General features: G+C 50.6%; 9 protein-coding genes across 9 annotated transcripts; 5 read left to right on the forward strand and 4 right to left on the reverse strand.

The window, feature by feature from the left end:
• Positions 1-1,886: 1,886 nt before the first annotated feature.
• Positions 1,887-6,665, reverse strand: P152DRAFT_457123 (uncharacterized protein). The gene has a single exon (XM_033679163.1). It carries the CDS (start codon positions 6,397-6,399, stop codon positions 1,990-1,992), a length of 4,410 nt encoding a protein of 1,469 aa, XP_033535389.1. The 5' UTR covers positions 6,400-6,665; the 3' UTR covers positions 1,887-1,989.
• A 163-nt stretch (positions 6,666-6,828) lies between these two features.
• Positions 6,829-10,128, forward strand: P152DRAFT_480979 (uncharacterized protein). Its single transcript, XM_033681786.1, has 3 exons — positions 6,829-6,934; positions 6,983-7,119; positions 7,167-10,128. The coding sequence occupies exons 1-3, from the start codon at positions 6,921-6,923 to the stop codon at positions 9,860-9,862; spliced, it is 2,847 nt and encodes a 948-aa protein (XP_033535390.1). The 5' UTR covers positions 6,829-6,920; the 3' UTR covers positions 9,863-10,128.
• Positions 10,129-11,055: 927 nt separating this feature from the next.
• On the forward strand, positions 11,056-13,765 carry P152DRAFT_291314 (uncharacterized protein). Its single transcript, XM_033675016.1, has 5 exons — positions 11,056-11,852; positions 11,898-11,956; positions 12,005-12,393; positions 13,420-13,459; positions 13,516-13,765. The coding sequence occupies exons 1-5, from the start codon at positions 11,136-11,138 to the stop codon at positions 13,541-13,543; spliced, it is 1,233 nt and encodes a 410-aa protein (XP_033535391.1). The 5' UTR covers positions 11,056-11,135; the 3' UTR covers positions 13,544-13,765.
• P152DRAFT_291517 (uncharacterized protein) lies at positions 13,611-15,908 on the reverse strand. Its single transcript, XM_033675017.1, has one exon. The coding sequence runs from the start codon at positions 15,736-15,738 to the stop codon at positions 13,987-13,989; it is 1,752 nt and encodes a 583-aa protein (XP_033535392.1). The 5' UTR covers positions 15,739-15,908; the 3' UTR covers positions 13,611-13,986.
• A 1,323-nt stretch (positions 15,909-17,231) lies between these two features.
• P152DRAFT_457132 (DUF339-domain-containing protein) lies at positions 17,232-18,385 on the forward strand. The gene is made up of 2 exons (XM_033679164.1): positions 17,232-17,772; positions 17,838-18,385. The coding sequence occupies exons 1-2, from the start codon at positions 17,319-17,321 to the stop codon at positions 18,284-18,286; spliced, it is 903 nt and encodes a 300-aa protein (XP_033535393.1). The 5' UTR covers positions 17,232-17,318; the 3' UTR covers positions 18,287-18,385.
• Positions 18,386-18,682: 297 nt separating this feature from the next.
• On the forward strand, positions 18,683-19,381 carry P152DRAFT_394290 (uncharacterized protein; the record flags this gene model as incomplete). The annotated part of the gene is made up of 1 exon (XM_033676250.1): positions 18,683-19,381. A coding segment is annotated over one exon (699 nt), but the record flags the coding sequence as incomplete, so codon positions are not given.
• Positions 19,382-20,130: 749 nt separating this feature from the next.
• P152DRAFT_366170 (uncharacterized protein) lies at positions 20,131-20,955 on the forward strand (the record flags this gene model as incomplete). The annotated part of the gene is made up of 1 exon (XM_033675422.1): positions 20,131-20,955. A coding segment is annotated over one exon (825 nt), but the record flags the coding sequence as incomplete, so codon positions are not given.
• A 1,716-nt stretch (positions 20,956-22,671) lies between these two features.
• Positions 22,672-24,136, reverse strand: P152DRAFT_291604 (arad-like aldolase/epimerase). Its single transcript, XM_033675018.1, has 3 exons — positions 23,631-24,136; positions 23,271-23,552; positions 22,672-23,168 (listed from the first exon to the last, which is right to left on the reverse strand). The coding sequence occupies exons 1-3, from the start codon at positions 23,865-23,867 to the stop codon at positions 22,812-22,814; spliced, it is 876 nt and encodes a 291-aa protein (XP_033535396.1). The 5' UTR covers positions 23,868-24,136; the 3' UTR covers positions 22,672-22,811.
• A 618-nt stretch (positions 24,137-24,754) lies between these two features.
• P152DRAFT_291656 (uncharacterized protein) lies at positions 24,755-25,519 on the reverse strand. Its single transcript, XM_033675019.1, has 2 exons — positions 25,286-25,519; positions 24,755-25,180 (listed from the first exon to the last, which is right to left on the reverse strand). Exons 1-2 carry the CDS (start codon positions 25,415-25,417, stop codon positions 24,977-24,979), a joined length of 336 nt encoding a protein of 111 aa, XP_033535397.1. The 5' UTR covers positions 25,418-25,519; the 3' UTR covers positions 24,755-24,976.
• Between the last annotated feature and the right edge of the window lie 763 nt (positions 25,520-26,282).

Consider the following 26,282-nt stretch of genomic DNA (forward strand, 5'->3'; position numbering starts at 1 on the left):
CTATACGTATAGAACCAACAAGTACAAACCCCCACTGTTACACATACTCGGCTGTACCAATCTGTAAACCTTCTTCTCTGCAGGCTTCTACTTCCTCAGCAACGAGATACAAGCAGATTATCATTGGGCAATCTCGAACTTCCTCCTTAAAACAGGAACACCACAACCACGCGTGTTTATTAGCGATCAGAAGGATGCTTTAAAACTGGCTGCCCGTACTCTGCTTCCGAGCGTTCCCAACTCCTATACGAGTAACATATCAACAAGAATGTACAGACAAAGGCGCAACAAATATGACGAGACACTGATAGGGTAACAAGAGAGGAGAAGTAGGAAATCGCCGATAAACGGGCTAGATTCATGAAGCGTTGGACCCAGGAATACTCCAGCTCTGACTATGAATAAGAAACAATAGACCTAACTAGAACAGCTTGTCTATGCAAAGGGACCACTTGAGTTCTAATTTAATAATAAGAATCAATTTAACGTACTATCTGGATCCCTTTCGGGTCTATGAGCATGATATTCTATCTGGTCTGCCGCGGGCAAAAGTTTCCCCCCAGCCGAGGCTGCAGGTACATAAAATCCCGCCTCCTCCCCTTAGTAGAGTATCTCAATCATTGTTCGTCTTTCCGCACGGGTCGGTGTTTCCGCCTACGCGGAGAGCTTATTCTGGCACGTCGTGGAGGAGCTGGAACGGTTTCCAGTCCTCTATTACTTCCTTCTCAACTTCCTTGGCCACCCGGTATTGCTCTAGGCCTCCCGCATCGATCAGCCACCTTGCTGCGTAGCGTACCTTGTCCCTGTCATGCAATATCCTCTTAAAGTCCGTTGTTCCAGCTCGTTGGAGGAGCGCGATCCTCTGGTAGGTCCGCTGCGGGCAAATAGCAAGGAGATGGTAGAGAGACTGTCGGGAGGTACCGCACTCACACGCTGGGTGGATTCCCGGGACACCGATTTTCGCAAGCCATCCTTTAACTCCAACTACCTCAGTCCGTAGTGCCATAAGCACCGAGGCCTCGTGTTTCTGAAGGCCATCAAACCGGTTAAGGCACTGGGTTTCCCACGGGTCCTTCCATGTCCTTGCTCTCCTTCCTGGTTTGGCCGCTTCGGCTTGCCATCTCTCCCTCCATTTCGCCCGATACTCGTCCTGGATCATCCGGTGCGGGCCTTTTCGCTGTTGTGTCTGATATCCCCCAGCTGTCCATGTCAAATTGGAGTATCGTTGTGAAGATAATGAATATACTGGTATTTACCAACGGCAATTATGCTCCCAAAAAACATAACCGGTTGACCGGTGCTTATAAAAGAATGTCCATAAACTGAGCGACCTTAAGCCATCAAATCTAATGGGGTAGCTTTACTCTCCACGCATCCTCTCATCCGCGACATTATCCAGACCAGTTTCTCTTTGAGACCAAAGGATATCAAGGAACACCATCGTTATGTCAACCAGTCCACGCGACCAAACCCGCGAACCCACACCGGCTTCCACCAACTTGATCAAGAACGTGAAACAATATCTGTTCGGGGAGAAGGAGATGTGGACTTGCTGTGATTGCCTATTTCAGAATCTAGATGTGTAAGAATATGACTTTTCACCTGTACTGAGCCATGGATAGGGCCTGAATTAGTTGACAATGAGTAGAAACATCACTACCTGCACCATTTTAAAAGGCGAAACGGAGTGTAACCGAGAGCCATGAAGCATCAGAAGTGTAAAACGTGGGAATGGAGCTCTCTGCAACCTGTTACGGGGATCGTGAAGTTGGAGCGTTCTTCTTAGTCGCGGTCTGGTATGGGTTGAAATGGAACTCATTCAAGAAATAAAACTAATCATGACAGCCATGGGGTCAGAATGTTCATACAACATGTCATTTGCAGTACAGAAAATTTCGTTATGCCGTATCTTACGGCAGGGTATCAACAATCCAATGCAGTCGTCAACCGTTCATAAACAGTGGTCATGGGAAAGGAAAATCCCCCAACCTACACGGCGGCTTTCGTGTGTGCCTTTCGCACCTTAGCGCGACTAGCGGTCTCCTCCTCAGGAGAAATGCGCCTTTGATAAGGCATAGTCTCAAACACACGGCGGTAGCCCCAAATCGACGTCCGGCTCTTGTAGCCCCCGCCCAATATCCACTTCTTCTCTCCTTTGAGTCTCCAACGTTGCTGGTCCTCGCTCATGTCAATGATATATCCATCCGCTTTATCTTTCCGAACGAACTCGCCAACAATGACAGCGAGAAGCTTTAGCATGATCGTCCAGTCATCGATGTTCTGCCCGGTATGGGGCTCATAGAGCGCATCGTCAATCGGTTTCTTGTATAATGCTTCCCAGGCATTGATGTCTTTGAGCTTGAGGAGCTTGTAGAAGAGGGCTGCGATGACAATGTGGCCTGGTTTCAACTTGAAATAGTAACCCCAGTTGAAGTATTCGATTTCATCGAAACGGAGGAAGTCGGTACCCTCGAATATGCCCACGTTCCATGGGGCTCCCGGCTCGAACACATCTTCGTTTTTCTTGTATAGCCGATAGATTATATCCATCTGGACGTAGTGTGTGCGAGTCCATGGTTCCAACCGTGGTAATAGACAATTCTTTCTTAAAAGGGGGTGCCCGGGATGGTCAGGGCTAGTAAGGGCGAGAGCATTGAGCACACCTCCTGTCATCCGGCCGATTAGACCGGATTGTGCCGGCAAAGTCATATCTATTGCTCTTGAATAGTGGTTGTGTTTGCTGAGACTTGTAGACGGATCTGTTTCGCTTACTTCCAGAGGAGTGTTGCAGGCCTCGGAACTCTCACTCTCCAGGGACACGTCCGCGGAGGAAGCTGCGGCTCTGAGGGGAATCGTAAAGGTATTCTGGACTTCTTTGTAGCTCACTCTGGATGTTGAATCAAGCTCCTGGCTTGTGCTCATGTATCCGCTACTGGTATCAGCCCCCGATTCTGAAATCAATGTTGACACCTCGCCTAGAGTACGAGAAATATCCTCAGTACGGCCATCGACCGCTACGATTTCGTCCTCGCTGTAGTCGTCCTCCAAACTAGTTCGACTTGTACCGGACTCCGGTGTCAACTGTGAGCTAGACGCGTCGTCATCCTCATTAGAAACCGGACAATGTTTGAGCATCTCGTTTCGCAACTGGCGGACATCTGAATGGGATAGTTCATTAGAACCGATTGAATCCTCTAAGAGTTGGGAACTCGTCTGTTCTCTTGATCGCTCGCTGAAAGGAGAAGGGGTGTCTTCAATGCTCGAGTGATTTGAAGCCTCAAACACCAAATGACTACTCTCATCGACAGTAGACAAGTCGGAGTAATCCAGAAAGTATCCGTCGAGCTTTGACTGCTCCTGGATTTCTCGCGACTGAAGGGGTGAAGAAGGTCTTGGTGGAGAAGACGTGAACACAACCTGCTGCTTTAGAGGGCTACCTCGCACTGGAATACTTCCTCGAGGATTGTTCCTCACAGATGGCGGTTGGAGTAGGGATGACTGTGGAATAACTTTGTCCGCGACGTTTACCTTCGAAGAGCCGGATGTGGGAGCGGAGACAGTTGGAATGGTTGATTGCTTTTCCGTCTCGCCTCGTGCAATAGAGACAACCGGGGGACTTGAAGCGACTGGATGGTAATTGTGGAACAACTCAGAAATTAGGGTGTCCTCCCCTGGACCCTCGTACTGGGATGGCTTGGATTGAGTTGAGCGACCCAGCAGAAAGGAACTGTCATCAGGTTTTGAAAGAGAGAACTCATTATCTTCACTTCTAACCTGTTTGTTCACCATCGATGACCCCAGCCTAGAGTGGGTGTCTTCAACGGGTAGTGCTGCGGTTTCAGGGACGGAGGGCAACGAGACGTCGATCTGAGACGGTTCGCTTAAGACAGGGTATATTGAGCTCTGGTCCTCCGCTGATTCGTCGGCGTACGAAAAGTCGGTGGCACTGACTCGTCTCCACGTCCTGGGCAACCGGCTCCGGCGAGGCTTGAAAATGGAAGGATCTTGAACGATTGGCACGACGCCGATGTTCGGGTCCGGTTCTTGAGAGGAGATGGGGGAAGATATATCAGATGAACGACTAGCTTCCTCTTCCCAAATATCTCCTCCAATGTCTTCCTGTATGTCACGGCTGGTGCCTTCTTCAGCATCTGGGGTTGGGTTGGCAGGCAGGGAATGCACGCTGGCATCCTCAACCACACTATGATGGCCATGTCCGTCTCCGATGGTGTGATGAACCTGCCTCGCTTGAGCATCTGTGGATGTTTGAGGAGGAGCGTTGATGGTACCGGGAGGTGTGTCCGCCCGCCAATCCATCTCATCAAGTTCTGATTGAACCGGGCTGATAAGATGCGACGGTGATATTTGCTTGCGGAGAGACGGATAAGTCACCTCACCGCTACTCTTATCCTCTGATTGTAGCTCCGGCGGAGCGCGATGCGGTGGTATCTGCCGCTGCCTTGGAGCGAGCGGTGCTGTCAAGGCATCATTGTTCGACTGATCGTCGCGGCCTCGTCCAGCAAGGGGCGAGATCTCGTCTCGCAAGTTTGACTCTTCTTTCTTAGCCAACTCTTCCCCAAGACGCAATGCCTCTCTCAGGCCTCGTTGAGAGTCTTCACCGAATGGACTGAACAAATCAACCCGGTCTTTCAGCACGCTTGCCTTCTTTGGGGGGGTGCGAGTATTGGTATCTACAACTCCTTGAAGTGCAATTCCTGCCTTAACAGCACGAGACAACTTCGGTGTAGTATTTTGTGGCTCAACAATAGCTGGGACAACAACGGGAGGCGGATTTGAAGCGGCCGGTGAAATGGGAGCCAGAGGTGTTCTGTTTGCATAGCTAAGAAGAGGGGACTTTTGGATCGCAACCATATCTGAGAAGTCAGATTCCGTTGGATCAGGAGTTGGAATGTAGCTTCCTTCATCTTCAATATCTGCAGCGGGTACAGGACTAGAAGCACAGGTGTCGCCAGCAAATTCGGTCTCCAGGACGGGATGTATGGTTTGATGCTCTGCATCCTCTGCAGCTCGCATACTTGGAAGGGAGTCGATTGTGACCATGGTCATGTCTTCGCTTTCGAGCATCGTCTGCTCACCAATATGCGTGAAATCTTGTTCCTCAATGTCATCATCGTCAAGTTGTTGAGTACTGAGAAGATTCTCATTCTCGGGGTATGAAACAAGGGAATCCCCACGTGCAGAGTCTTTCCCATCAATAGATTCCATAAGAAGAGGTTTCTTGCGCTTTGCACGTTCCACGGAGTCTAGTCTTAGACAGGAGGGTAATGGCTCAATCTCTTTTACTGACTGCATCGTCGAATTTCCCTCCTTCATCAGGCCAGCGGGGGATCTAGCATGGCTCGCGTCCAGCTCAGGACTCGAAGGCTGTGCTAAGTCGGAACTCAGATCCACGTCGGTGCTTGATCGGTCGGGGGTTCGTGAGTCGGCTGCTGGTAGGGCATTGAAATCAATCCTTCGCCGAACACCAGGTGCCGGGCGAAGAGCGGCCCTTGGCACATCCAGGAGAGTGGGATTCTTCGTCTTTGCAGATTCTCGTACTCTGGTATTTTGAGATCCCCGTGCAATAGCTGAAAGCATGCTGCAGTCACTAGTGGCTGTACCAATGGAAGAAAGTGACGACTCGGGTTGGTCGGTTTCAAGCAGCAGTTGTGACAGCGGCTTCACCACGCTCATGCTCTCTACGTCCCGAGGTTCCCCAGGCGAATCCGAAAGGAATGGGCTAGGAATAGGGTCTTCGGTATTGCTCAAAGGCGGAGTGTCTGGACTTCTTGCCAGATCTTGCTCGTAATCATCCGGGTCCAACTCTACTGGGGCAGTCGCTTTCCTTCGGCCTCGGCGGCGGACAGCCACCTGATCTTCATTCAGTGTGAAAATGTCGTTGTCTTCCCCTCCGCTATTCTTGCGGGATTGACGTCTTTTCGCTGGCGTCCCGTTCCTCTTCTTCGGTATGCTTCCCGCTTCTGATTTTCGCCCTCTGCCCCTTCGTTTCGCCGGAGACGGAACGCCCTCATCGCGTAGAGGCACCGCCACACTCGTCTTCTTGATTCTAGCTTTCCGGGTCGGGCTTTCCAAGTTCTCATCATTCTCATCCTCTCGCGGTTCAGCCTCAACCGTAACCTTGATCTTCCAGGGACTGGAACCCGATGTTGCGCCTGTCGAAAGAAAGATCGATTTCGAAGGCGACGCGCCGTGGTTGTCCAGGGGAAGTTGGAAAGTGGTCGATGATCTTCCCGCATTTCCAGTGCCTGACCTCAAGGGCTGTGCGCGTGTCCTGGACGCAGACACGCGTTTAAGCGGCGATGATATGGAAGGGGAAAGGGCGAGGGGATCGGGGGAGGAGATGTTTGTCTCGTCGAAAGGATCGGAATCGCTATCCATGGCCGCGGATATTATGCGGTGGTCACTAAGAAATCCAGTTATCGCAACATCCCACGCGTTGTCCTCTGCGAGGCTCGCTTTTGGATGATTTGAGCGTCAAGTGGGCTTCTGGGACGTGCAGTGGTTGCAGGCTTGGGATAAGGTGATATGAGGAGAGGAGATAGGACAACAAAAATATGTTTGTCAAGGGATGAAGACGCTCGACTTATGGTTAAAATATTGATCTAACCTGAAAGACTACATAATAGTAAATGAATACACAGAAAACATTGGTGGGGTGAAGTTCATCCACCATGTTGTTTCATCTGATGCTGATTCATATTGTTGATCTGGTTGCTATGGCACTCGGATGTAAACAAGCCAGACCCTGATGTCTTCAGCTCGAGATGCTTGGCATGGGAGGCTTCCCTTCAAAGACCGTAGCAATAATGACAATCCGAGCGGCTTTGAGTCCAACTTTTCATTTCCCTTTCTCAGCATGATTTTTGGACTCTAGCTATTACCAACCAAATGCCTCTGCAATGGGGATCCATGGGTTAGTTTTGTGCAAAAGTTCTCCATTCTCTCTAACATTGTTCCACAGTATATACAAAGAGATCGGCCCTGGACAGAGGATAGCTCTCTCGAAGCTTGCTGCAGATGCATTTACGAAGCACAAACGACCATTACGACTAGCAATAGATACATCCATTTGGCTATTTCAGATTCAAGCATCCAAAGGTTTGAGAACTGGTTCAGCCCTTCGTAAAGCTCGCTGACTTGTATAGGCGGTACCAATCCCGCTCTTCGGACATTCTATTATCGTTTAATTCGACTCCTCTCGCTCGCGATCCATCCGGTATTTGTTTTCGATGGCGACAACAAGCCACCATTCAAACGCAACAAACGGACGGGAGCGAACGTAGCCTCGATCCCCGAATACTTTGCGAAAGACCTACTCAAATGGTTTGGATTCTCCGTCCACGAAGCTCCCGGCGAAGCAGAAGCAGAATGCGCTCTCCTCCAACGCGAGGGAATCGTGGATGCTGTTCTTTCCGAAGACGTCGACACTTTGATGTTTGGGAGCGGTACGACGATACGACTCTGGACGGCGGAAGGCAAAGGCAAGGTTCCGACGCATGTCAGCCTATATGATGCCGAGACTACTAAGAATGGTACATCCGGGTTGGATTGCGACGGAATGATACTTGTGGCGCTCATGAGTGGAGGAGATTACATACCCGAGGGCCTGCCTGGATGTGGACCGAAGGTGGCGTGTGAAGCTGCTCGAGCTGGCTTTGGAAGAGAGCTATGCTCCATGAACCGACGCGATAAAGCGGCCTTGAAGGAATGGAGAGAGCGGTTGGTTCATGAGCTTCGGACCAATGAATCAAAATTCTTCAAGCGGAAACCTCGAAAATTTGACGTACCGGACAATTTCCCTAGCATGGAGATTTTGGGATACTATATGCAACCCGCAGTGTCGTCGAAGGAAACCATTGATGGGTTGAAAAAATGTTTGGATCACATTTCAAGATGCGCTTCCGCAGAGGATCTCGAGCGCTATTGGAATACCTTGCAAGACCAAACATCCCAGAAACTGCGCTATTCGCTACGCTCGTTCTTCGAAAGACCGATTGACTTCGATAAACTCCGTACTTTCACCAGAGATGGTTTCAAATGGCAGTACCTGGACGACGCGAAGCATTTCATTCGCACGATGTATCCAGCCGCTTTGGTTCGGGAAATCAGATTGAACAATCTGGAGCATATTGGAACTGTGGTCGACTCCAAATCGGAACAAGCAGCTGTCAAAGCATTGCTCGGCTCTCGGGCGCATCCTGTCACCGATAATTGTACTGAGCTTCGGGTCGAATGCATCCCGGAGAAACTCGTACCGATAGACCTCTCGAAAGAGGAGGCCACTTCAGCATTTCAGAGGGACGTAGGGACCGAAGACGAAGCCGAGTTGGGTGATGAAGACGCACCAAAGGGCCGTGGCCCAACCCTTTTCAATCCCAATGCGCCACAGCGTGTTTGGGTCCACGAAGTCTACGTCCAACATGGTCTCCCCGATCTCTACGACGGCTTCCAAAACACTCTACGCATGAAGGCGATCGAAAAGGAAGACAAAGAACGGCGCCAGGCAGCCCGAAAAGCTGCGTCTACCGCTCCCAAAGGCGTACAAGCCGGTTCACTGGACCGATTCACCAGGGTGACGAAATCGGGACAACCAGGTCCATCTCTTAGGTCAGCCAAATCACCCACACCGCAGCCGGCATCTACAGCTCCGGCTGTGTCGGAAATCCCACATGCTCAAAGCGAGACACAGGCACCGCGAACGAGGGCGACGACCAAACGGAGAGATGCCATCCCTGCCACGCAGCCTGCTCGCTCGACCGACCTACGACCCGTCGCAAACTTTCGCGTCCCACCAAGCCTCTCGTTCCTGGCCGAAAGGGAGGATACTGGGGCAGCCTTCATGGCGACTAGGACAAATGTTTCCTCGAGCAATCGTCACCTCGGCGAGGACTCATTCGACTATCCTCCGTCTTCTCAGCCGCAGGTAACAAAGCGAGGAAAGCGATCTCCCTTCTCCCGTTCTGAAACCCTCCCCGTGGGCATCGGAACCGGAATCTCCAATACCACTCCTCAATCCGAGGAAATCGACGGACTCGATGCATTTACGACTCTCATGCAGAGTGCCAAGGACGATTCCGCACTCGAGGTGCGGTCGCCGTTCAGAAAGCGACGGAAGACAGCTTCTTCACAGAGAGGCTCCAAGGAACCTCCCACGCCCAGAAAAGCAAAAGGTGCCGATGTAATTGACCTGATATCACCGAGTCCCAAGAAACAGACCAGCATCTCGAGTTTCGTGACCAGATCATCTCCCAGGAAGGATAAGGAGGATGACGGTCATGATGATATGCGTCGGGGACACGATTCTTTTTTAGATGATTGGCTAGAATCAGCGGGAGGTCGTCAAAAGGGTTTGGGTGATATTGAGCATGACGGTTCCCGCCGCTTCTGGCCAGAGAACCAAAAGCTACACGATGATGCAGGCCTGCAGCGGCTTGACTTGACGGACTCACCACGCAGTGCACGAGCCAAGGCCCGTGCGAATAGGCTACAAGAGGGCTCCGCAAGTGAAGCTATGATTATCCATTCGGATGCTGTGGCGCGAGTGAACCTCACCGGAATTGTACAGCCGCCATCATTGCGAGCGCCGGCTTCCTCACTAAGCTCCAGGCGGTCACTCGCGGAGCTGAAAGATGGGAATATTCCCCAATCGAAGGCCCAGATTGCAGGCTATGGTGCGCAGACAGAGGGTGAACCCGCAACGAAGGCACAGGACAAGCAGGAGATTGTCGCTCCAAGGGCGAAGAAGAAACAGACTCATGTGCTTGTCAAGGATGACGGCAGCTGGGAATGGGGGACGAATGGTGTTCGGGTCGAGATTATTGACCTGACCAAAGTTAACTGAGGCTTCCTACCATGATGATAATGAGTATGAAGCACTATTAGGAGTTGATCGGAGTACATAGATGCATCCGATGGTGAGTTGAATTCAGGACCAAGGTCAGGTGACCCCGGTCCAGATGTCAATCAACGTCGTTTTACAACGCCGATCAAACAATGTCACAAATTATCCTTCCACTTCGTATGTGGAGAGGACCTATCCATCGTGATCCACTATCAAAAAGTATCGCTCCGTCAAGGTCGCTTGAGACCAGGCAACAATGCGCAGCAGGTCGGAGAAATTATCCCGCCCCAGCTTACAACATGAAGCAACATGTATGCCGTGGTCGTGGCCACGGCTCCATGTTACGGACCACCGGAATATCGGAACATCGGAATATCGATGAAGGATTTATTTATCGGAGAACCTCCAATGATGCCTCGTCGTCAAGGCCCAGCCCCAAGCCGATTGGGTTTCCATGCATATTGCGCTACCCATACGGAATACAGACGTCCAGGCTCAGCCACAATGGGCAGCATTTTAAGGCAGCGGTTTCGCGTCTCTTTGCTTGCACAAGTTATGCTTAACTTTCGTATTCTTCGATCATCCTAACTGGCTGTTTCACCGCGGTGTTGCAGGATAGGGTATCTCCGCTCAAAACGCCTTGGGCAGCGAGATGAGATCCTCCCCTCAACATCCCAGCCTGTAGTTGACTCGGAACGCTTCTCCTGTTCGGCAAGCAACCAATTGTTCACCCTGAATCCTCCTCATGTTCGGCAAGCAACCAATTGTTCACCCTGAATCCTTCTCATGTTCGGCAAGCAACCAATTGTTCACGGAGCCATCATCGACCCGAATCACATCCTTTACATAGTACTTGTATCTTATTATACCATGGCGCGGCCACCAGATTCGCTATCGGAGAAATAGCCTATCATGCAACCTGCGGCAACAGTCGGATCAGATATATCTGGACTCAGCCAGGAGGCCGTTCATTCGCCTTGCGAGTCAAAACAGGTTTCTTCTCATTTGATCTATCTCCTATGCTCATATTGGTCGAGTCGCCGATTCTCATCTTATTCGATATTAGTGCGGCTCTGTTCATATCCTGTCTATTGTAAATCTTGCGCTATCTGATATGGGGATCTACAGATTCCTCTAGTACACTTAATGGTCATCATACCCTCACCAATAGGTTGAACTTTCCTTCCGAGCTTTTCTCGCCACGTTCCATTTTCCTTGCAAGAGCGGATGTCCACCTCAATGTATCTTGGTTAGCCTACATTTTCCTTATTGCATGGATAACCTCGAGCCAAGCCACCCATATCCGAAAGATCCATCTCCTTCCCTAGCCATGGACCCTCCGACGAGCCAAACGTCCAGGATTGTCCCTCCTCGGCTCCTTCATCTTCCCTTCACGAACTCCATAACCCGGACTCCAAAGCTCGAGGAGGCGCTCAGGAAGATGTACCCGGATTTGTCATCTTACGAGAATCGTCTGAGAGCGCTCGTGTTTCAGTATCAATTCCGGCCTGGCTCACTGCTCTCTGAAAAGAACAATTCGCGGGAGTTTCTGTTCACGGCGCTGCAGGACATGTACTCCAATTATCCAGAGGAATACCGGCTAAACATCCTAATGGTAAATTTCATCCTGATGAATGTGGCTGTTGGAATGTTGCCTGCAGTGGTCGCCAGCAAGAGACGAGGCGGGTCTCCGGAGGTGGATATCAAGGGGAAAGATATGGACGATGCCAGGGAGAAAGAGAGGCCCACAGCTCCAGAGGTAACTATCAAAACAGAAGACGCCAATCAGGTGGCAACGGGTGGTTCTTCAGCTCGAAGTGTCGCATCAAGCGGTTCTGCGAGTCCTAGAATTATGGTGCTCAATAGCAACAAGGGAATGAGTCTCGAAACGAGGAAACGACGAAGGCCAAAGACGGAGGAGGAGCGTGATAGCATCAAGCGCGCTCGATCTCACGGCGCGTGTAAAGACTGCAGAAAGAGCAAGCATAAGGTGACCGGGACGAACCCCCTATCTTGCTCTGCTAACGATTCTCAGTGTCATCATATCCCTGCAGACGACAACGGAGGAAAGACGAGAGATCCAAAGCTGAGATCGTATGCAATCGTTCCATTATGAAATCTATGGAGGCTGACGTACTGAAGATTGGCTCCCGCCTTCCCCCTCCCTGGCTTCCAAGCTGGAGCCCCGGAACAGGGTTCTGGGAAACAAAGAACTGAAGACCTTGACCATTCTTCATCCCATGCTGGACTTCACGTATCTGCGCAAAGAGAAAATCGCCACGCCACGCGTAGCAAGTCACGCCGGCAGCGAATGCAGGCACCTCACTCTTCACCGCCATCGGGGCCGCATTCGGCAGGTTCGGTTGATACCTTCAAACACTTCATTGCACCCGAGACGTCTAGAGTTCATCACGGAACTACTTCTAAACGTCGGAACGGTCATTCTGGCAACCACGACATCCTAGTAGGGGCTAAAAGCGCTCCTACTACCGGTGATCCACCATATTCTGGACAAACACCAAGTATCAACAGTATGTCACCTAATTTCAGTCTCTTCGGTCCACCTTCCAGAGATTGCGGTCTGGCCTCCCAAGTGCCTGGAAACCAACCCCAACATGGACAGGACCGTTATTGGTTAAGGCAACCCCTCCCGACCGGATCTGATCATGGTCCACCCCCTACATTCCGCCATCTAGGAGCTTTGCGAGTTTCTGAAAGGCTTGCCACACAATCCATGCCGGACAGCATCCCTTCCAGCCCTGGCCAAAGGACAAATCGCCATGGAGGGCCTCCAACCACCAACCCCGAGCGGATGGCCGTTACCCAGGTTTCGGACTTTGGAGCCTTGGAGTTCTCTTTTGATAATGATATGGCCAACATTATCTCGTTACTACCTGATTTTACATTTCCTGGTGAGGATCCCCAAGGCATGGATCCGGTCATTTCCATGGCGTTGGACTCTCTCATGGATTTTCCGGAGGATTTCAACTGGCTCGAGGTATTCCAGGAGCTGCCCCGACAAAATGATGGCAATCATCCTGTAGAGAATCTGTAGGCAGATTCCACTCTGTCGCATTTGCTCCGGCTACGGCCGGACCCATGTCTTCAGGTATGATTTTATTTTTCGTGGTTATGCCAGATCTGTCATCGTGCTTCTCTTAACTTTTTGTCCAATTGTATTGTTTTGCTTCAATCCTGGCAAGTATCTTGGATTTTGAGCGAGCTTGGACCAATCCCAGGGACTAGGAGTCTTTCTTTCGTTTAATTGTTTACTCTTTAATTCTGAGCCTTCAGCGTTGTCATTTTCAGCAATTCCTCTAAACAAGGAATTGCATCCAGGAGCTGAACCTGGGCATCCTTGTTGTTTGGTCATTAGTCCACCGACGGGGAGAGTGCAGGTTCTTATCCGACACTGGCATCAGTGGCCGTTGCTCCATTTATTTCCATAGCGCTGCTCTACCGTTACCAGATGTTTTTCCATAGCGCTGCTCTGGGCCGTATAGAACACGAGTTGGCATGGTGAGCTAGACAATATCGCTGACTCCAGTGTTTGCCAGGTATGATCTTGCTCTTACCAACGGTTCTCTACATCGGAAGGTAGGTCAGCCTGTATGGAACCTTTTGCATTGACTACTTATTAACTTCTCAAGCAGATTTCCATTTGCATCGGTACGGTTCTAGCCTCACGGGCGTTTCTCACTTCATCCACACGACGTCGACGGGCTCTCTTATTCCCTGCGTGCAGATCTGAACAGTGGCGGATGGTGTATGTAACCCATGTGACGTCTAGAAAATGCATCAGCTTACATGGATCTAGTTTCTGAATACATTTATACGAGCATACGTAGGGTAGAATCTCGTCGCGAAGAGTCTCGGGAGGGATGCACTGGATTTACTGAAGAATTCCATTGAGCTCTGCTCGATATTCGAATGATGAGGATCACGTGCATCCACAATATAGTTCCAATCAGCGAATAGAGATAGTTTGAGAGAGTCTTCTTTTGATTCAAAGTTATTCTCAGGTAGTACTTGCTGTGTTGGTATCGATCAACTCAAATCACCACCCAGCGCTAACCCGTCCTCAAATGAACTAACCATGCCCGAAACAAAATTGCTACCGCGCATCAAGGAGCTAGCAATCCCTCCTTCTCCAACGCGTCCAGATCCCCCCCAGCCGCCATAACCAGCTTGGCCGCTGCCTGACTGAGCTTCTTCCGCCTATCCGCCGCCTCTTTCTCCCGCCTTGCCTTCGTCTTCGATGATCCTGACGGAGCCACCCCGTTCAATATCTTGCTGCTGTCGTCAGGCGTGAAATTCACAAACCATGATCCCCCCGCTCCGTTGCACATGCTCTTGCTCTGCCCGTGGCCTTGCCCGTGGCCGCTCTTTCGACGCTGCGTCCCCGCACCAGGCGGCCTCGTGGAAGCGCGGCGGGGACGAGGCGGAGAGGCAGAACCTTCTCGGGTGGTGGCACGCGGCTGTCGGGAGGACGCCGGGGAGAGATCATGGGCTCCGCTAGAACTGCCGACACCTCCGGTACGTTGCCCATGTGCACGCATTCGGTTGGGCGGGTGCCGCAGATACGGAGTCGAGCCGTTGAGGGCGAGAGGCGAGGCAGGGAAGGACGCGGTTTGGATTTGATGCAACGTGGCCGGTGAGTTTTGCCTGGGCAGCGACTGCTGCAGAAGACTGTCGATTCCCAAAGAGGCCGGCGGTTCGCATTGTATCATCAGACCCTGTGTCGCAAGGCTGGTGGAGGCAGTGTCGTCGAATAGATGCGATGGGGCAGATACCATCGGCCCTGATTGGCTGCTTGGGTGTCCGGCGCTAACTGCTTCCCACCAATGCAAATTTGAACTTCCAGCCTTGTCCATCGAGAAAGCATTCGAGTTTGGAAAGCCGAAGTTGGAATCGAAAGTTGGAGCAGAGGTCCAAGGAGATATTGGGATCGATTTCGTCTGTGGTGGTGTTTGCAGGGAGTTCTGAGCGGCATTCTCATACAATGAAGTCGGGGATACCTGAGTCGATATTCGACGAGAATCGCTCGAGTCGGTAGTTGGCGAGGTCACCGGTGTCGATTGGCCTTGTAAAGGCAGAGAATATGTCGTCGATAAAGGCGAAAGCAGGTGGTCGAAGCTAGCTTGTCCACTGAGGGTTCTCGACTGCTGGCGCGATAGTCGAGGGAACTCCTTTGGTACAGGCGAGGACGGGCTGTTCTGAAAATCCTGTGGGAATGAATCTACCGCCTGTTCAATGCGGGCAGCCCACGTTTCGGGATGTCGAGGACGGTAATGGTTCGGCGAGAGCATCTTGGGCGGTTGGAGAGACTTGGGGGAATTCTTCCACTGAGACTTTTCGACTGCTCCACGACTCTGTTGCCGCAGTGCACATCGAATTGCAGAAGAGAGGCGGGACTGATTTTTATAATGTGTTAGGGAAGGTGAGGAGGGTGTTGATCCAAAGTGGGCGGGCTCTGCCTTTTGAAGGTTGTTGCTCTTAAGGCTGAATGGAATATCAGACGTCGATAGAGAGCCGCGTCCTATAGATTTCGGGTAGATAGGCTGATGGGATGCATTAAATTGAGGCGAGGCTGCCCCAAGTTCGGCATACTCGTTATGCGGCCAGTGGGGTAAGGTACTTGCGAAGTACGGCGACGATAAATTCGGTGGTGACTGGTCGCTGGTCAAGGCTGTGGAGCTAAACAACTTCGAAAACTCCTCTGAACTTGGTCCAGCGAATGAATTCTCGTCTGTCGCTCCAAAGAGGTCTGCATTGATATATTGGTCAAAGACATCATCGTAGGAGGGTTCGAGCCATTCGAATTCTTTGTTCGCCCGCTGTGCGGGCAACTCGAATCGCTTGTGAATCCCTGCCATCTTCGGTCAAATGTCGTGCTTTTGGAGTGAATTCGCCACAGTTGAGCTCATTCGATTCGCATATAGGAGGCTTGAAGGGATAATAATGCGGAGGTGGGAGGACAATTAGGGTAATATGTATGTGGAGATGGTGTCCATAGGCAACGGCAATGCGAGCAAGGGAGCAAACATGGAGAAAGTCGACCAACTTAGTAAAATGCTTTATATTAGGGATATGAACCTATTACCCAGCCTCCCTTCAGGAAAGGGGCATTCTTTTGTTGAAACAGCGGCATGGCATTCCAATAGCTTTTGCTAAGCTTGGGGCATGATACGCCTTGTAGCCAAATCCTGCAGGACTCATGTGGCTGGCGTTGGCATTCCAGTACCGTACCAAGGACGGGAAGAGTCTCCTGACCAACCATCAATTGAGGAATGTTAGTGTCACTTGCCACACCAGATCCAATGTCCACAACAGTCTTCATGATGGGGGCCCTGGTGACCGGGCATCAGGTAATGCAGTTACTCATGATAATGAACAAGACCAGTCATGTCCTGTCTACACAATCTAGGGATAGTTTCGACAACTGTGAAGTGCTGATGCTAAGAAGACCATGAATGCATTGTTGCTTCAAGCTGCATTCGGAAATGGGGCGATTGGAATGTTGGCTGGCATCACGTGATCGGATACATGCACAGAACTGCTGCTCATTTTGAAACTTGGTTTGCACATTATGAAGAACTCGACGGGAAGGAAATATGACAACACATGAACAGAATAGAACAAGATGATACGCAAGCGCCTGTACAAATGGACGTGGATCTCCAGATCAAGCCTTGATGAGGTGCCTTCAACTAGTTCCAAGGCCCAACATAATGTGATCAAAATCCTTCCAGCCAACAGCCAGCCAACATAGAACCTATTCCCAATTGAATATTCTCCGAAAGCATACGATATCCTAATTATAGGACGTGAGATGGAAGATGCAAGATTAAACCTGAAATCTCAACTAGTTAGCGAAAAGTTCGATCTTGAGAGATGCAAAGGCTTTGAGAGATTGATAGATATTCAGTCATCCAAGGAAGGAATTCGGCAATCAGCGTTGTCATGAAATGGGTTCAAGCGACAACTATTGTGGAAACTGCGAATGTGGAAAAGATTTCATCACTAGAGTAGACGAAGGTGTAGAAAAGATGAGTAGTACTTACCAAAGTAGACAGACGACAGGCAATGTTCGAGTACAACCGCTCACATCTGCTCACAGTGTAACTTCAAGGTTCTCTCCACAGCCATATCGCACATAAGAAAGGCTGATGGAGAGTTGCTGAAGATGTTCCAAAGTGGTGGTGTGGACAGAAAAGTTTGTAGATGGGAGAGTTTGTTGCATGTAGAATTTTTTATTTACGCGCCTATGCTTAGTCAGGTAGAGAGCCTGGTGCACGTGATGAGGCTCGACCCACTCACGCCATGATGTCAAGCCCCGAATAACACCGAACACAACGCCGAGGTGAGATTATGGAGAACAGCACGTTCAACGTCGCTTTTCGACTCCTTCAAGATCTCAATTGAATCCCAAAATTCGATCAATTCAAAATTCAACATGGCTTCAAACGTGGTCAAGGCTATTAGCCGGTCGTCAAGAGTATCATTCTCCCCATTCTCTGCAATCAGGCCATTCCATACATCCCGAGCAAGATGGAACGTCAACGATCGAAAGAACGACACCCAGGAACAGTACACAAAGAATGAAACCGAGAAGCCGCTGAACCCGCACATGACGGGAACCAACTCGACCATCACGAACAAGATGCCCAAGGTCGGAAAGGACGTCCCGCCGCCCGAATTGATTTCGTCCGTCGACCCCAACTATACCCCGAAGGATTCGATTCCCGAAAATACGGAAAAGATGACGGGAGGAACACAGAAGGGCGATCCAAGGTATGATGCCACCGCACGAGAGCTCGGGGTTGGGGAAATCGAAGGAGCATCTTTCAGAGTGGAGCCATTGAGGAGGACCGGAGAAGACATTGCTACTACGCGTGCTCGTTTAATATGTCTGACCCCTTTTGGTTCGAGCTGCTTGAATTGGAATATACGCTAACCCGTTCTTCCAATACAGATCAAAGTAGAAAGCGAGGGACACTGGAGAGCGATCTCCTGCTCTCAACCTTCGCGGATGCAAATCTTGGTAGCATGTCCGCGGAGCAGCTACAGCAATACGACCGCTTCCTTGACGAAAACGATTGGGATATCTATTACTGGGCTACTCAAGAGCCGTCAACAACATCAACGAACACCGCCGAAGGTGCTCCTGAGACGGCAGCACCTGCATCCCAAAGCAGGGTGCAAGCCGACGCTCCTGCTTGGACCCCGGATTCCGGAGAATGGGCGCAGACGGTTGGACGTTTTCAACCGGCTTACAGGCCTGTGCCTCAGCGCTGGAAAGACTCCGAGGTTTTGGCGTTGCTGAGGCAGCACGTCAAGGATCGTAGTGCCGGAGGCAGCAAAAAGCAAACAGAACGAGGGAGTGGTCTTGGTTTCATGCCTGAGCTGAAACAGTTCAATTAGACCGGTACCATGGCCCCTTGTATATATCATGTCGATACATGTGCTCTATGTGTACAAACACTGTAAAATATCACTGAATTGGATCACCCTTTCCCCCTGCCCCACTAGTAGTGTTAACAAAGAAATGGGCAATGCTAGACGATTCTCGCTCTCTGCTGTGTTGTGGATGCTTATCACCAGCTCAGAACCATTAAGGGAATGGAAGGAGATATCAGTATCACTTGCTTCCACTCACCGCCAGCTAACATTCGCGATATTTAACTTCAAAACTCTTGCAGCATTTTATAATCTCAGAACCTTCTATGCCAGCATAATCCCGATTGAGATCCGAAGAACTTGAAGACGAGCAGAAAATATCCCCGTTCGGTAACTTTTTACCGGAGCAACATCCTAGCGACGATGTCGTCTCGCGAAACGGCGGATTTAGACGGCTACATTAAGAAATGCCACCCCTTCTCCGCGCTCGATACAAAACGTCCAATATTCGGTCTGGGACCCGAGCACCAGCCCCAACTTCAAAGATCCACGGGAAATCGGATCCTACTTTTTCCTGGCTGCTTCTACCCTCCTCATCCTGAACATGAGACGTTTCTCTATCACACATACAAGAGCCTACAACGCATTCATGTTATCGCGGCGATAGTGCTACCCTTGTACGACGAAGAGATTAAATCGAAGTCCTGTGTCACGGGTGCGATGAACCTACCGCTGACGAAAGAGCAGAGAGTTCGGCTGTGGAGAGGGGACGGACCACCCAAGGAGTGGTACTGGATTTATGATCGTAGCATACAAGAGTGGGATTCCTTTCGCTGTCGCCTTGCCGAATCCATTACTCAGGATGGCTTCGATGTCAAATTTACCGTATTATACGGACTGATGGATGCTTGCCCACCCTGGAAAGTCTGGGATTGCGATGAGATCGCTGTCAGCAATACTTGCGGACCTACCGACTTTTCTATTTACCATACTCGATCTTACCTAAGTGGAAGAAAGACTTGGGGTAGTTCCCACTGTGGAGCACAACAGCGTACAGAGTTCACGAGCTGGATTATACGCTCTATAAACGTGCTTAGGGGAAAGTCAACAGCCGGTTAGTATAATCCTAGTGACTGAAAATCAGGCTAATTGAATTCTAGATGTGCGAGACATTGATCGATTAGTGAAAGAGGCACGCAGGAAGGCCCAGGACCTGGACAATTGCATCATCCGAAGCGACCGTAAATGACACAGGATGTACTTCGACAGTAAAGGCATTATCGCACCTGGAGAACGCCCAGTGGTCAGCTCAAGATATATTCGGCGGCTCATAGCCAGTTCCGACACCGAGACGCTTCGTGAAGAACTGGTCTCGATAGCCATAAACTTGCACATTCTCCTGCAGTTTATTATTGAAAGTCGACAGGCCATTTAGATCTGGAAAGATTGTGACCCACTGCACCTACACCTGTTGCATACCGAAATCCTATTTGCCTGTCTGGATTCACCTTCTTGTTGGGAGAGAGCGAAGCTTCGAAGACGATTTGTAGAATACTAAGTCCTGGTACTGGTACTTAAGTTAAGTACTCATGACGAATTCAAGGAAAGGAAACAGGTATACATAGATATTCAACCGTGCTTGATCGTAAAAATGAAGCTTCGGCGACTCGCCTTGACACATCATTAACAGGGAGGGAGGGAGCGGAAATCCTTCCGCCGCTTGGCGGTCATCTCCCACGTAACCCCAACCTTCCAGCTCATTCAAACCGAAACTAATGATGTCGATCCAATCGACTTTATTGTTTCAACAGTGTCCATTCCGCGTCGCCAAGTTTTAATATTTCCTTATATAAAACAAAACCCAATCCATGAGGTTGCTCCACACCGAGAGCTTCGAGCTCGAATGGTTTCCCGAAAATGGCGTCCCGCCATATGCCATCGTGTCCCATACCTCGGACTGGGACGAAGTTCTATTCTCAGATATGAGTTCCGGCCTTAGTTGGGGGGTGTCATCTAAGAAGGGGTTCCAGAAAATTGCACAATGCGCTCGCATGGCGAAGGCGTCCTATAACCTGGAGTGGCTCTGGATCGATTGCTGTTGTATCGACCGCGAATCTGAGGAGGAATTCGAAGAAGCAGTGAATTTCACGTTCATGTGGTATCAGCAAGCGACCGTCTGTTTTGTGTATTTGTCCGATGTCATCGTCCGACCCGCTTCCTCGTTTGAGCTGGATGCAGCGGATGCGAAATGGTTCACAAGAGGCTGGACCCTTCAGGAACTCATTGCGCCCCGGAATCTCGAATTCTACTCCGGCGATTGGACGTACATGGGCGAAAAGAGTGAGCATTTGGAGGTGCTGAAGAGGATCACCGGGGTTCCGCGTACGGTGCTCGAGAACGGGAATTTTGACGGGTTCAGTGTTGCTCAACGAATGTCTTGGGCAGCATGGAGGGAGACCAGCGTCCCAGAAGACATTGCGTATTGCCTGGTCGGGCTCTTCGAACTGAAGTGCAAGTTCATCTGTCAGAGTGGAGAAGGTGCGAGTAAGGCAATGCACAGGCTCCAGGAGGAGATCTTCGAGCATTCCGAGGAGCAGTCCATCTTCGCTTGGAAAACTGACACCTGTGATCCCTCCATTTACCGCTCTCTCTTCGCCGATTCCCCGGCGGAGTTCAAGGACTGTGGAGACATATCCATCATGTCTGATTCCTACCTTCCACACGACATGGACGACATAGATTTCGGTCCTGGAGTCACTTTCCGAGGCTACTTCTGTTTGCACGACCCAGAGGGATTCTGCGCTTACCTTAATTGCGTAAGAGGAGGGCCTGAGGCTGCAGCAGACGAGATGCAACACCATCCCGTGATCCGGCTGATCCGGTTAGCGGCGCCGAAGGGTGGCATCAATCAAACATACCGGGTTGACGCTCATCGCCTTGATTATTGGGGAATCGCCGACGGCCATGGCGAAACCGCCACCGAATATGAACAAACCAAATCTGTAAAGGTAAAAGATTTCGACCCACCGGATGAGTTACCAAAGGCCTATCTATCAAACCGGAGCAAAGGGTTCTTGTTCCGCGACTTTTCAGGGGTTGGGAGGCAATATCACATCCAACCTTGGTCCTACCCACCTGTTGGGGAAATCAGACGACTCCCGCCTCTGAATGGGCGAGGATCCAAGTTGTTTGTCCCTTTTCATGCGATTGAACCCTTCGATAATGACGTTCCTCCCCATTATACCAAAGATATTATAATCGAGACCACGAGAACGGACGAGTTATCCATGTTTCATATAGCTTTGGAATTCCACCCAGGAAAGCCCGGACGACGTTGGCAGGACGGGAAGCTATGCAAGGAGACGATCCCCATGGTTTCGTTTGAATTCCACGCAGTCAAGGTAAATTCATTCTTCCTTTCTATCCTTCAAATATCTCATTTCGACTTAGGAAGACGGGGTGCTCTCTGATAAACTGAACGACATGGCGCATCCGTTTGCTCTTGAATGGAGAAGCGTATTTGTCAATCACCAGATCTGGACCGCCGTTGATCTAACATTGAAGCCTGATATTGAAGACTGATATTTGATGGGACGCCTGGGATGAAAACAGAGGGTTGGGATCATCGACTTGCGCAAGCAGAAGGGATATACGGCGGCAATCATATATCTTTTGAGGTAGTGAAGGACGAAAAGAAGATACTAAAAGTCGTGCTTAGTGGATTTCCACGCCCCAGGAGGATGCTCCAGAGCCAAGGATTTCGTCCACAACGATTTCTCATAGTGGTATTTCATTGAGCTACTCCGACTCCCCCACTCGCTCCAGGTGCGCCTGACACTCTGGAGTTCCAGACTGCGACGAGGAGATCGTGTTTCTGCGGCCACGGCGGCCGGATAGTGTAGTCACTGCCGTGTAATTGCAAAACGGCCAGCAAGGGAGGCGGGTCGTATCACAGTTTCGAAGAATTCGAGAGCGTCAGCCCAAGCTTGGCGTCCCGTCCCAATGTTTGGAGAATTGGGAAGGGCGAGGGTCGAGGGAGCGGCAGATATACAGGAGGATGGTGGCTGCGAGCAGTTCTCTGGGTGCGTGGTAGGAGTTGAAAGTTGAGCATCCATTCAAGGATGGAGGATGGAAGCAAGGAGAGACCGCAGGATGTCGAAGGGACAAATCTAAGAACCTAGATTGCCCCAAAAACTAGATTGCCCCTAAACCTGATTGTGATGCCGGTTGAGCTTCATTGTTCGAAGAGGATTGAAGGGCTGGGGAAGTGCGTTAAGGTGAAGATATATTTCCTAAACTCTACAGCATTAAACGACCAGGTATCCCTCCAGTCCCTGGAGATGGCCACATTCAGAATAGCTGACTCAATATCCGGGATTATTTTATAAATATATTTGCGGACAGATGATTCAGTCCGTCTGGATAGTTCTCGATTATAAATGCAGTCTTTACCATTAGTGGCCATATGTACAAGAGTGACCCGAGTCCGAGGAGCACGGCACATCAATACCTCGTCATGCATTCTAACCCTCCTGCTCCTCACCATCCTCTACTGCAAATAGTCCCCATTTGTCTCCTTATGAATCACATCAAACAATGGTTTCGCGCTGAAATACCCCGCCATCGGCGTCCCAACTGTCCTATACGTCGCCATCGCCTCCTCATGCCCGATCTTCACCGTCGCCCCACCGCGGCCCCCGGCGGCGGCGTCGGCAAGCAACTGCGCGTGGCAGCACCGGTCCATCGACACGAACCAGAAAACGGCCTCTTCGATGGTGCCGCCGGCGGTCAGCAGGCCATGATTTTGCAGGAGGGCCGCCTTGGCGGTGCCGAGGGTGGCGGCGATGTCCTTGCCTTCTTTCTCAGCGAGGACGACGCCGTTGAAGGTGGAGTAGAGTACGTGGTCCTGGAAGGAGTCAGTGCAGATTCGCTACCTCGCTCATATCGTTCATTGCTTGGTATATCTTGCGCTAGGCGAAAGGGAATCAGGGGCAACACAGCCACATACCTCATAAAACGCGCATGAATCCTGCGTGATGCAATCCAGCGTCCTGCCCAGCGTGCAGAAGCTGCGTCCGTAGATGCTGTGCGAGTGTGCCGCGGCGTTTACATCCGGCCGTGCTTCGTGGACGGCGGAGTGGATCATGAAGGCGGCGGAGTTGAGCAGCCGGCATTCGCCGCCGTCGATGACCTTGCCTTCGTGCGAGACGAGGAGCAGGTCGCTTTTCTTGATCAGGTTGAAGGAGATGCCCATGGGGTTGACCCAGAAGCTGGTCTTGTCGACAGGATCCTGGGGAATGGGTCAGCCTTCGAGAAGGGATAGTTAGGGGGTTTGGTGGAGGGCGGCGGGGGGTTGGTGGCGTCTTACCCTCACTGTAATGTGTCCAGCGACGCCCTCGTCGAAGCCGAATTTCCCGAAAATTCGGAATGCAGCAGCAAGTCGACCTTTCAGGTAGTCTCTCTCTTTGTACGGGTCATCGAACTTTAGTGGCCCCGTGATACCGGGCATCACCACGCGTTCCTGCTTGACGCCTGGGTTGACAGTGACGCTGACGGTGGGTCCATCGTCGATCCCGAGATCTTGGGTTGCAGCTGGCGGAGACATGATGGGGAGGATTTACGAACGAGATAGTCAATGGGATACTGAAAAGACAGACGAAGAAATAGAGGCTCAGAGGCGTGGACTTGAGGAGTTACCGGTATATAATAAATCTTGGTCAGATAGAGGTGAATAATCTGTTAGCACAGGAATGGGGAGTATTACTTCCGAGTAGCCGTTACGAGAGGGGGGTTATCTTTAAGAACTTTCTGACTGATAGATCTGTATCTAGAGTTAAAGAGTGAACATGATCATCTTCTCCTCAATCTGCAAACAAGGCAATGCCGACGTGGATGGAGTGGTGCGGGGCTCTGCCGACGACCAGCCAAATCATCTGCATTCTGGTTGGTCTGACGAAGTCATAGTGTGGGGTAAGACATCGCCGTAAAATAGCCTCAGGCAACTATTCCCAACGCCGCTAAGTGGCGCTTACAGATAATGAGGATTCGTCGTTGGTGAATGGTGATGGTAAGTGGAATATCCTGAGGCCACCTTCCCTTATGGCGTTGGTGGTTGAAGGGAAAAGGGGTCCTTTTTGATCCGGAATGTCGGACTGTGCCATGGCAATTGAATTAGGGTCCGTTCGCTGCAAAGCCAACCTCGACCCTCGTCAAGGGATCAACCTCTGTCCTGGAGCTCTTCAACTACCAGACGGCCAACTCCGTCTCGCATCGCATACCTATCTTAGGTCCTATATCGCTCGGCAAAGTTTCAGCAGGAAAGCAGAGGGAGTAGGAAGCCTCGGTGTAAGAAAGGTGTCGATTGGGCTGCTATTTGAAGGGTCCGATACGGCCCCTGGAACGCGTCGGTTACTAGCCGGTGTCGGCGCGTCGTTAGCCATGTTAGCCATCCGTATTCCTCCCGATATCGTTCAAAGCAGATGGGAAGTCCAGGAATGCGTTGGTCGTGGACTCTCTGGACGGGTTGCTTTCTGTATTGGGAGTGATCACGTTTTGGGCAGTGGTTTGGATGAGCTTGGGTGAGGAAACGTCCAGTTCTATTGCCCTAGCAAGAAATGATTGATGTCTAGCAAGTTTTGGTTGAGATTAGTATGGTGTGGACTCATTTACTAGAAATACCTGCAAGACATTACTTACAAGCGGGGACAGTAACGATCAGTTCATGTTGCCCGTACTACTGTAATCTTTGCGCAGCTTCCAATCTTCCCACTCATACCCCGGCGCACGATGATGCTTGTCATAACACAGCATGGCCCATAACCAGATGGCATTCATGAAAGCCAATGAGTATAACATCGCGCCTAGCTTCAACGCATTTGGAAGCCCGGCCAGTCTGTATAGCAACACAGGTGACAGGACCTCCAGGCAGTAAGTATATATAGCCCTCAAGAGTAGAAAATGCAAAATAGGCATAGACTTTGGTAGGTCCATATCTGCCAAGCTTACATGGGGCATCACTCTCACTTGGGTGGGGAAATCTGGGATGGTGGGCATGAGTCCACGAGACCCCCGATCCATCGTCCGGGACGAGACGAGAACCACTCCCATTCCACAGGACAAAGCAACATGCAGATCGGAAAGTTCGGTGTGCCTCATAGTTGATACTTCTTCAAGCCGTTATTACGGATACGAGGTCAATAACCTTGGGCTGCTTCTCACATGACCGTTATCTGCTGATTGCTGAAGGCTGAAGCTGGTTGATTACTCATGGAAAGGCAATCCCCAATGGTGGCAATGGAATCAACTCCAGAAAATGCCGCATATTTCTGGACCGACAACTGGTCAATTTAAAAGCATCCAATGGTTACCACGCCATCTTTATGTGAGTCTGTGAGAGAGAATGCAATGGACATGAAGGGTACGGAAATAGAACGGGATGCGGGGCACCGAAATAATCCATCCCTTGACATTCGATGGGCCGGATCAATCGTCTCTGAAGGGAATAGCGTCGACATATTGACATCCACGCCCTACGCAACCTGCATGCCCAGTTTTCCAGAACTGCGACCAAAACGCCTTGCAGTGCTGGGCATGACCAGAATCGCGCATGTTCATGTTCACGTCGGTCTAGCAGCTTCGTCGAATTCTCCATCACCGCTGCCTGTTGCCAGTAGGGCTGGACACGAATATTCGATTACGAATATTCGTACGAATATTCGTAGTCGAATACGAATAAAATTTAGAATTTCCGCTTACTAATATTCGTACGAATAATATTCGCATTATTCGTAATTATTCGTAATTATTCGTAAATCTCTGAAGCTATTTCCATGTATCTCGCAGCATCATAAGACGCCTCATAGTCTCTGCACTCATTGAGCTCCTCCGCACTCCTAAGAGATCTCTTCCCCCACTGAACAGTCTTTCGACTGATACCCCAGATGCTGGTATAGCCAAATAATCTCTGGCAGCTGCAGCCATACGTGGGTACTCATGGTAATGAGACCTCCACCAAGAGAGC

Source organism: Eremomyces bilateralis (assembly GCF_010015585.1).
Source record: "Eremomyces bilateralis CBS 781.70 unplaced genomic scaffold P152scaffold_6, whole genome shotgun sequence".
NCBI lineage: Eukaryota > Fungi > Ascomycota > Dothideomycetes > Eremomycetales > Eremomycetaceae > Eremomyces > Eremomyces bilateralis.